Source organism: Sinocyclocheilus rhinocerous, unplaced genomic scaffold (assembly GCF_001515625.1).
Source record: "Sinocyclocheilus rhinocerous isolate Xijiao unplaced genomic scaffold, SAMN03320098_v1.1 scaffold756, whole genome shotgun sequence".
NCBI lineage: Eukaryota > Metazoa > Chordata > Actinopteri > Cypriniformes > Cyprinidae > Sinocyclocheilus > Sinocyclocheilus rhinocerous.
The window spans coordinates 801,272-811,298 of NW_015662039.1; the positions used below are offsets into that span (position 1 = coordinate 801,272).

Sequence of the window (10,027 nt, forward strand, 5' to 3'; positions counted from 1 at the left end):
GGTTTGAAACAACACGAGGGTACAAAAATGTCACTGTCCCTTTAACAAAAAACATAAACAGCTAAGCAACGATGAAAATCATGATTATTATTATTATTATTATTTTTAATCAAATATGTTTTCAGCATTTTCTCAGCTTTTAACAGAGACCTCTCAGTTTGGGGAGAGTCTGTTTTTCTGTTTTTCCAGTGATGCACCCTGGAATGTAGAATTTCATGACATGTCAAAGGTTTGGAAAACCTCATATGTTTTTACCCAGTCGAACACCATCAGAAAGGCATGCAGTCACATTTATTAAAAGTGCTCAGTGTTACTTAAGATAACACGAAGAATAATTTAATAACTAAGGTCACAGATATCTGACAGAGTGTGTGAAGCCCCCACCCCCATCCAAGTCTGACCCAGTTCCTGCAATCCTCATGTAAACACTGGCCTGAAGTAAAGTCAACACCTCTGTACGGAGGAAAAGCCAAATGTAATAATTTCTGATTTAGGATGGCAGAAACACTGATAGCGCACATGTTTTTCTTAGGAAAAAACATCAAAACAACTATATTCCTGATCACACACGGTGTCAGGTTTTCTGGAAGTAAATTACTAATTTGGTTATTCTTGGTTTAGGCAACATCCACTTCTCTCTTTAATGTCAAGCACTTACACACAAATTGGACTGATCTGAGAAGTTGATAATCACATATAAACGGATGCCTACCCACAAAATAATAAAAAGGAAAACCCAAAATCTGGTAAACAAATCTCCAAAGAAGAAAAATGCATCCTCTGATTAAGGACATGTCACTCGATGTAGGAAAAATCCACTTTCAACTGATGCCCGCATTTCATTTGATGTCTTTGTTGCACGGTCCTCAATTTGCGGAAATGAGATTAGGGGAAATGTTTGGGGAGTTTTGGGAAAATGGTGTTTGGGGTGTGACGGGTGGTCCGTCCGGCTTCACTGCAGCTGCAGGCTGAAAATATACAGCTCTGTCTGATCTCATCAAGGAAATTATGATTTTAAATCATGTGAGTGACGGAATATCAAACACAAGGTGCTCTGGGGCTTGGTGACTGCAGGCTGTACGAATGTTGTTGTGGAACGTATCTCTGGTTTTCATCAGTACCGCAGGGAACACCTGAACCTGAACCATCCAGACCATCTGATATAAGACTAGAAAAATGGCGTGTGTGTCAAACAGAATACAAATGTGGACATCTGAACCAGATATGCGCTTACTATCAGCAAAAGTATTAATTCAAAAGATCTTTGTACGACTGGAGGCCCATATGGTTCTGCTTATTTCGAATCAGCTTGGACTGTAATATTTAATAAATATGCCAAGATATACAGCTCTCAAGTCATTTATAAACATCTCTGCTAGTTTTGCTCCCCGAGATGTTAGAATCCCAGGAGAATGACGGTCTTATACAGTAATAAACTGCTCTGTTGTTCCCATGAGGCGATGTGAGACGTGCATGATTTGGAGAGAGAGATTTGAGATGATTACAATTTATGAGGACAAAATCCCAATTTAATGAAATTATAAAAAAAAAAAAAGTTTTATTATTTGACAAAATCGGTAACATGACCAGTTCTCAACTAAATGCTTATTAGCATGCCTATTATTAACATATTGGCTGTTTATTAGTACTAATAAAGCACATATTCTGCATGACCATATTCTATATCCCTAATCCAATACTTAAACTTAACAACTACCTTATTAATAAGCAGCAAATTAGGAGTTTATTGAGACAAAAGTCGTAGTTAATAGTGAGAATTGGACCTTAAAATAAAGTTTGACCAGAACACAAAAAGTAGTTTTAAAAAAAAAACTATTTTAAACTTTTTCTTGTCTTACTATTAAGAGCTATTTTATGATTTCATATTAAGAAACCTTATTGACCTTACTGACAGAATCCATTAAAACCATTCATAAAAACGTAAAAACCACAGCGCTATTTCAATGAATCACAAATAAGTTAAAAGATTAAAATTTGTGAAAAACAGTCAAATTAATACAAAATTGGACTTTCACTAAATGAATGTTTCTTGAAAAAGAGAATTTATTTTCATGAATTCTATCATTTGCATAAATGCAGTTCTGCAGTTTAGCAAAAAGGTGCATGCTGAATTGTAAATAGGCTATATCAAAAGTCACTTACAACAATTAAAAAAATATATATTAAGGACACAAACATTCATTACAATTCTGAAGTAAATCTATTAAATATCTTTACAGAAAGTTATGTTAAAAAAATCTGTGCATATGGATATATGAGATATGAATGTTTTGCATCATAGCTGTTACTATATCTATGACTTTATCTATACTATATAATATATACTAGGACCCTGTACTGACCATCAGCATTTATTTTACAGTATTAAAGGCAAATTTACTTACCGTCATACCTGTGTATGAGTTGAACACAAAAGAAGATATTTTGAAGAATGTGGGTAACCACTGTATTGTTTTTCATACTAGAAGTCAAAGGGGACCAACAACTGTTTGGCTGCCAACATTCTTCAAAAAATCTTCTTTTGTGTTCAGCAGAAGAAAGAAATTCATACAGGTCTGGAATAACACAAGGGTAAGAAAATGATGACAGGATTAGCATTTTTGGGTGAACTGTCCCTTAAAGTTTTACACAGTTTGTTTTTTCAAGGGGTTTGCAGGGTGGCTGGGCATGTTGAAACAAGAATTAAAGGTGACACTGACCCTCCCCTGTAATTTGTAGCTCGCTCCCCCTACAATCCACTGACCCATTTTCCCTTTCCCCCTGTGATTATTCCAATAATAAGCATAATTCTCTTCTGAAACAATGGGATCACACCTATCATGTATCGTCTTGTGATTTTTCCATAAGGAATCTGGTTTATGAATCAGTGAATCATTGTTAGCGACATCGCCAGTGAAGCAAAACCAACAACTGAAGAAAATATTCAATACGTCACTGCCGCAGATCTGGAAATGATTAGCTTCTCATACTTCCACATGAACTTTCATATGTCCACCTCTACAGCAAACAAAGGTATGAAAGTTACCAGAAATAAAGAACATATGTTGTTTATGTGAATCTATATGGTTCATCTTCCATTAAAGTTCATATTATACCAAAACACAAGAGAAATTCAGACAGCTGACCACTTATATATAGAATTTGAAGTGAAATTCAATATTGTTAATTATGGAATGATAACTTAGCATTATCAAATTGCTGTGCCCTTACTGGCTTTGAAAGGGCTCACCTGTTCACACTTTAGTTTCCATTAGGAAAATCTTACTCCTCTGCATATTTAATCTCCAAATAGATGACGTAACAAGATCGCTGTTAAAACATTCCACTCATTTTCTTTTCAGTTCTCATTTACAAACTCTCTCAGAAGTCTTTCTCGTGACAGGATTGCTCCTGTACCTCGTTATGAGCCTCTGCGAAACTATGCGAAACACCCATGAAGCTCTTCCAAAGCAGCATGAAATGTTCCACTACGATGCTTTTCAAAGACAAGGGTTATATAACAATACGAAATGCAGAGCTTTAAATCTGGAGAGATAGATGTCTGCACAATCCAAGACCAACAAGACATTGTAAAAATCACATCGGAGGTTCCCAAGTAAACAACTTTTCCTCATTATTGTACATCCTATCTATGTGTGGTTCCAAAAAACAACCAGATGTGTTTGTGCACAGTCTGTAGGGAACATCTCACTTGAGACGTGCTCCCATCATAGAACTGTGTGTAGAACTGTTATTATTATTAGTAGTAGTAGTAGTTGTAGTAGTCATTTTATTTTATTTTATTTTAACATATTTAATATATTTTAACATTTTGATATTAAAATGTTATTAATTAAAATATAACACTTCAAAGCAATGTAGTATTATTTAAGATAATCCCAAAAAAAGAATTTCTAAAATTTGAAATGTTACACTGAAAAAAATGGTATTAAGTATTAAGTATTAAGTCAAAAATATTATTTATTTATTGCTGCATCAACAACAACAACAAACAAAACAAAAAAACACCAAAACTACTGTATATGGGTTAAATCTTGTCCAAATATTATGTATTTACATTGTATTTTAAAAAGCTGTTTTAAGACCTTATTAATTGAGAAATCCTGGATTCCCCTTCAGGAACTCGAGCTGCGTCGAGATCGCTTTGGGAACGCCCTTGCGTGACCGCGTTCTGAAGCACGCCGCTTAAAAATCATTTTGGTTTCGTTGTTGCATTTGATTTTCAGGAACTCTACGTGGGGTCGGGAACTGAAAACAACACATTTACAGTTAAAAGTCAAATTTTGTGTGATAGTTGAAAGCATAACAAAGGTTTCATGCAATCGAGTGGCAACTATGTAATCATATTCAACAGGCATTACAAATCCAGGGAACCTGAGGCTTTCATGCTCTTCATTTGGTTTACAATGAGACTGCATTTGGAGACCTCAGCATTGTCCAGGCCTGTTTGAGGTAATTACCCATTCTTAGCTTCATCTTCTAGCCCAGGGCGATCCCTAACCACTCGATAGTGTCTGTCCCCCCACTAATGTCCTCACCTGTTCTTTACCAAAACAACAGAGAACCAGAATGGCATCAGATGTCAGCAGTGTCAAAAAAACAAACAAACCGTATCTGTCGTCAGAGATATAGTTAGGCTGTAATAAACATTAGAAAAAGAAGTAAATGTGACAAATTACTGCATTGTTTTTCCCCCCCCTCAGAACAATGAGATGCTTCATCTAATGCTGTGTTACTTTTCAGTCTTGCTTTCCCTCCCACGTCTGAACTGAGGAGTGGCTGAGAAAGACTTGCATTGTGACCGTGAAAGCTGTAGTGTGTGGGTGCATCTGAATTCCATCTTTTTCTATGAACTGAAATATTTGTACACTTTGTTATTAAATAATGAAACATGAGCTTTTTGGTTTATGTGTATCTTAAAAAAAGGATACTGGGGTTTAAATGACTACGATATATATATATAAATTTCATATTTTTTCTTTTCTTTTGGAATTGTCTCAAGACAAACTTTAAATGTTGGCTTGACAAAATCTTGTCTAAAAGAAGTCCACTTTATACTTTTAAAAAGGGTAACGCTTAAGCTTAACTGAGTAATATTTTCAGACACTTAATTGCTTGTAAACTGCAATTAAATGAAAATGTATTATAGTATAATTTATATTATGCAATTAGCTAAACTTTAAGGGGCTTTTTGAGCCACTTAAATAGGACATAAGTACATTTTTATATGTAATTTCATGATGAATTCTATTATTATTTAAATAGGGTTAAAGAGTAGTTCCCAATGTACTGATAATCATTTATGGTAAACTAAAATATACTTTAATGTCATTTCTATTGAAACTTGTATGCCATCTATTTAAATATTTGTAATTACACATTTGTCATCATAATGTTGCAATTTAAAATATATTTAATTTAAATGTAATATGAAATAACACACTACAGTTAAAATTGTAATCAAATATATTTTTAAAATGTACTTTAGTATGTTAGTCAACACATCAAAATAAGTGTACTTTAAAAATGTCAAAGGATTATTACACGTAATATACTTTAAACTTAAAACTTTCAAATTGAAATTATTGTAAAGTGCACTTAAAATTGTACTTAAGTGTGCTAAGAAACAGCTACATGAAAGTGTCTCTCTGTAAGTATAGTTTGGTGGCCATTTGTTTCATTATATTATCTGCAAAAACAAAAAATTGAAAGCACTACAATTATGCACATTTAATACAATTAAGTACACAACATTTCATAAGGGTATGTTAGCTTTATGTAACTTAAAATGAAAGGAAAACAATTTGAAAATAAGGCAAAATAAATGTATAAAAAATAAAGTCAGACTGTTGTACTAGGAGTATGGGGATTGAGATTCTTTAGGAATTTTGATTGTCCACTATGGGAAAGCTATATGTCAAATTTAAAATGACAGAACAGCCTGACGGTTTGTGTCTGAACTTCTTATTCACTGGCATATGATTGCAAAACACATTTTCCAACATCTCCCACTATCTCTCTCTCTCTCTCTCTCTCTCTCTCTCTCTCTACACACACACACACACACACACAAAGGTTTTCTCCGAAGTCTTTCCCCTCCCTCCATCTGGCGATCCGTCACCCCTCCTCCAGCTGCTGATGGTCCTTCTGTAGGCAGTCTGCTCGTTCTCCTCAGTGTGAGGACAGCACACGCTCCTTCACAACCAGCCTCTGTGTCTCTCACACACACTCCTGTACTATTCTGACAATATGCTTAAAACTGGATATACTCCAAGCAGCTCACCTTTGTGGAGCATTTGAACTATTTGAGCACTTGATTCAGGAGAAAGAAGATCAATCAGCACTAAGATATGAGGTGTGCTTGAATAAGCCAACAAGGAGGGTTTTCTTCCTCTTGACACTGAAAACTACCACTGAAGTTTTGGACGTCCACCATGAGTCTTAAGAGGAGGAAACCAAGCATGGTGTTCAGCTGGCACAAGTCTTTCTCCATCCTTGCCCCGTGGAGAAAAGGTAAGTGTTGTGACTCAGTCTTCTGCTTTGGATGCATGGAGTCATATTGCTTCACCCGCTCAGCTCTATCTTCTGTAGGCAGTCTGCTCGTTCTCCTCAGTGTGAGGACAGCACACGCTCCTTCACAACCAGCCTCTGTGTCTCTCACACACACTCCTGTACTATTCTGACAATATGCTTAAAACTGGATATACTCCAAGCAGCTCACCTTTGTGGAGCATTTGAACTATTTGAGCACTTGATTCAGGAGAAAGAAGATCAATCAGCACTAAGATATGAGGTGTGCTTGAATAAGCCAACAAGGAGGGTTTTCTTCCTCTTGACACTGAAAACTACCACTGAAGTTTTGGACGTCCACCATGAGTCTTAAGAGGAGGAAACCAAGCATGGTGTTCAGCTGGCACAAGTCTTTCTCCATCCTTGCCCCGTGGAGAAAAGGTAAGTGTTGTGACTCAGTCTTCTGCTTTGGATGCATGGAGTCATATTGCTTCACCCGCTCAGCTCTATGCAACACCTGGATGTGCAGCGCAGCTAGTAATTTGTCTGGCTGAGGTGTTGGCGGATATTTAGAAACCTGTCATTTGAACTCTGAGGCGTCATCTGTTTGGTTGAACATGGTCGGGTTATCTTCAAAAACAGTCATTTAACCATCATCAGATGAGCTCCACAGGTACTGTACACTCTAAAAAATGCTGGGTTGTTTCAACCCAACTTTGGGTCAAATATGGACTAACCCAACAGTTGGGTTAAATTTTTACATTAAAAATTTAACCCAAAAGTTGGGCTAGTCTATATTTTACCAAAAGTTGTGTTGAAACAACCCAGCATTTTTTAGAGTGTAGAGTTGAGCTGATGTCATTTCAATAAAGTTAGCTTGCAAAGCTGAGCTCATATAGAAAACCCACAAGCTTCAGCCACAAACTTTATTACATATACACAGAATGCTGTTTTTAACTACAGTCGTTTGTGTTGCTTTGGTGTTAACTAGAAAAACATGTGGCAGAGGGGCAGATTTGCGTTTAATTAATAAGGCATTCAAATCAAACGTCAGCTTAATGAGAGACAATTTATGAGCCATTTGTTTTATTTTATTGTAAAACACAGCAGCATTTTGTAGACTTTATCTTATGCAATTGTAATTGCCAACAGACGGATTGTTCAATCAATGGATGGTTCTTGTATCAAAAAAAATAAAAATAAAAATAAAAAATATATATATATATATATATATTATTTATTTATTTTATTACGGATATATAGACATATTCACTATTAACTAGAGTTCTCCATAAACCCTTTTTGCTGCTTATTAATAGTAAGTAAGGTAGCTGTTGTTGTTGTAGTTATGTTATTTGATAGGGTTAAGGGATCTAGAATATGGTCATGCATTATGCTTCATAAGTACTAATAAACAGCCAATATGCAAGTAATAAGCAACTAGTTTATAGTGAATAGTGTTCCCTAATCTAAAGTGTTACTGTGTTGGGTTGTAACACTCACACTATAAAGCATATAGCAATGCACAGGATTTCTCATGTGATTGTTTATCTTTTATACAGACTGAATTAGGTCAATACGTGGGTGTGATTCATAATAAATGCCAGTTTAGATGATTCGTATGTGTGTTATAGTGATGGAAGACAATGGGAGGAGAGTGTCACACAGGTGTTTCAACTTCAAGCGAGAGCATCATAAGAAACGGAGTGATATCAGATGTGAATGTTTTAGTGGTGACAGCTTCATGAGTGGGGCTCTTCTCCTCTCCTTGAGTTATATTATACGTGACTCATAACTGTAAACAGGCACAGCTGCAGTCAAATTCTTCATGCGTAAGATCAGCCAGTGTGTGAAATCACTGACACGTGACTCAAGTAATACGGATGTGAAACTGACCTGAAGGGACTAGATGAGAGATATCATCATTTTGAAATTGACATTCAGATGGACGAAAACAGATGATTCGTCACTGTCAGGTTTGCAGTACTCGTGCATTTATTGTGGTCACAAGTGGAAAACTTTAAGTAGATATAAGTAATCTTACTCTCCAAAAAAATCATCAGTTTCCTCAGAAATCTACAATTTCATGGGTATTTTTCGAAGCAAATGAAGGGAGAAGAGTGGGGTGAGTTTGCCTGAAGGCTTGACTGATGTTACTGCTCCCGCACATTCTTGTCTTATCCTAATGGTGTTAGATAATGAAAGACCGGCCCGCTCAGTTCGCATTGATAATGTGCTTCTGGAAAGACTCCTTAGGGTCAAAACCATTGCACAGAAAGAGTGCAGGGAAAATGTTCTGGCATTGTGATGAGAGAGACAGAGAGGTGTGAGGCACTAAAAGGTCTGCTGGCTTTAGATTAGGAAGAAGGGATAAAAAAGGTGTACGGCTGTATTTCACACCTCATCAAACCTGACATCTGGCCTTTGTCACCTCCTTCAGCAAAGAGCAATTCAAGAGGAAAAAAAGAAAAAACGTCAAAGGATTTAACTTTCATTTACATTCTCATTGGGAGGCGTTTGGGTTTGCCTGTAAAAACAATTGCGTCCATGATGCAAGGAGTTTTTGGGTGGTCGCTAGGGTGTTGCTATGTGGTTCAGGGTAATTATAGTTAACTACAAAATAATAATAATAATAATAATTAGTTGAAATAAAATAAACATTAACTGACAACTTTCATAACTCCTGTTTTTGTTTAGTTTAATTTGAGGTACTAAAATAACAAACTAAATCAATTAATACATTTAAAAACAGATAAAAATGACAAAATCATTAACTAAATTTAGTAAAGTAAAACCAGAAAATAACAAATAATGAAAATATAATTAAAATTATTATACCAATATATATTAATATAACACTGATGTATATATATATATATATATATATATATATATGAAGAGTTCAGATGCAAAAGCCTCTAAGTGCAGTCTGAAATTTTCATCTAAAAATAGCATTTTCATCAGGCTCATATGTTTAGGTTCAGTAATGTTACTCTAATTGCAATGTATAGGTCGTCCTTTTCTATGCAATTAAAGTCAAATGACTGAACATAAATATAGGAGCCTGATAAAAATGCTCATTTTAGAAGAAAAATGAGGGGGGAAATGCGAATAATATTTTAAAAAAAGTTCCCCTGCAAAAATAAATAAAACTTCAATGCAATGTTAAAACAGGCCATATACAGACTCTAGCACAGAGATTATTGGTTCATATGCTCTCGGGGTCGCTCAGTCTGGCCACCCAAGTGCTAACAGGGTTCTAACATTCTCCTGGCTGTAAAAATAGAAGACCTGCCCTGGCCTGCTCTGACCTCTCCACCTACAATCACAATGTGTCATGACGTGTCTGCAGACAAGAGCATCCCTAAACACATATACTGATCCCACTGCATCCCCTAACTAAATTATCAAGTAGCTTAAAATCATTTGAAAACCTGATGCACTTCCATTCAACAGAGAACCAAAAGATTTTTTATTCTTGTTGTTCACAACTGGC

The 10,027-nt window shown here is 35.6% G+C and overlaps 1 protein-coding gene across 3 annotated transcripts in view; it reads left to right on the forward strand.

Annotated features, from left to right (window-relative positions):
- Positions 1–6,203: 6,203 nt before the first annotated feature.
- Positions 6,204–10,027, forward strand: part of LOC107727387 (uncharacterized) — a 36,533-nt gene continuing 32,709 nt past the window's right edge. For 2 of the 3 annotated variants that reach the window (XM_016537245.1, XM_016537247.1), the window contains exon 1: positions 6,642–6,972. In XM_016537245.1, coding sequence (XP_016392731.1) covers positions 6,894–6,972 — 79 coding nt within the window. In that variant the 5' untranslated portion in view covers positions 6,642–6,893. Of the gene's footprint in view, positions 6,535–6,641; positions 6,973–10,027 lie in introns of those variants that run through there. The other variant, XM_016537246.1, reaches the window with a different exon arrangement.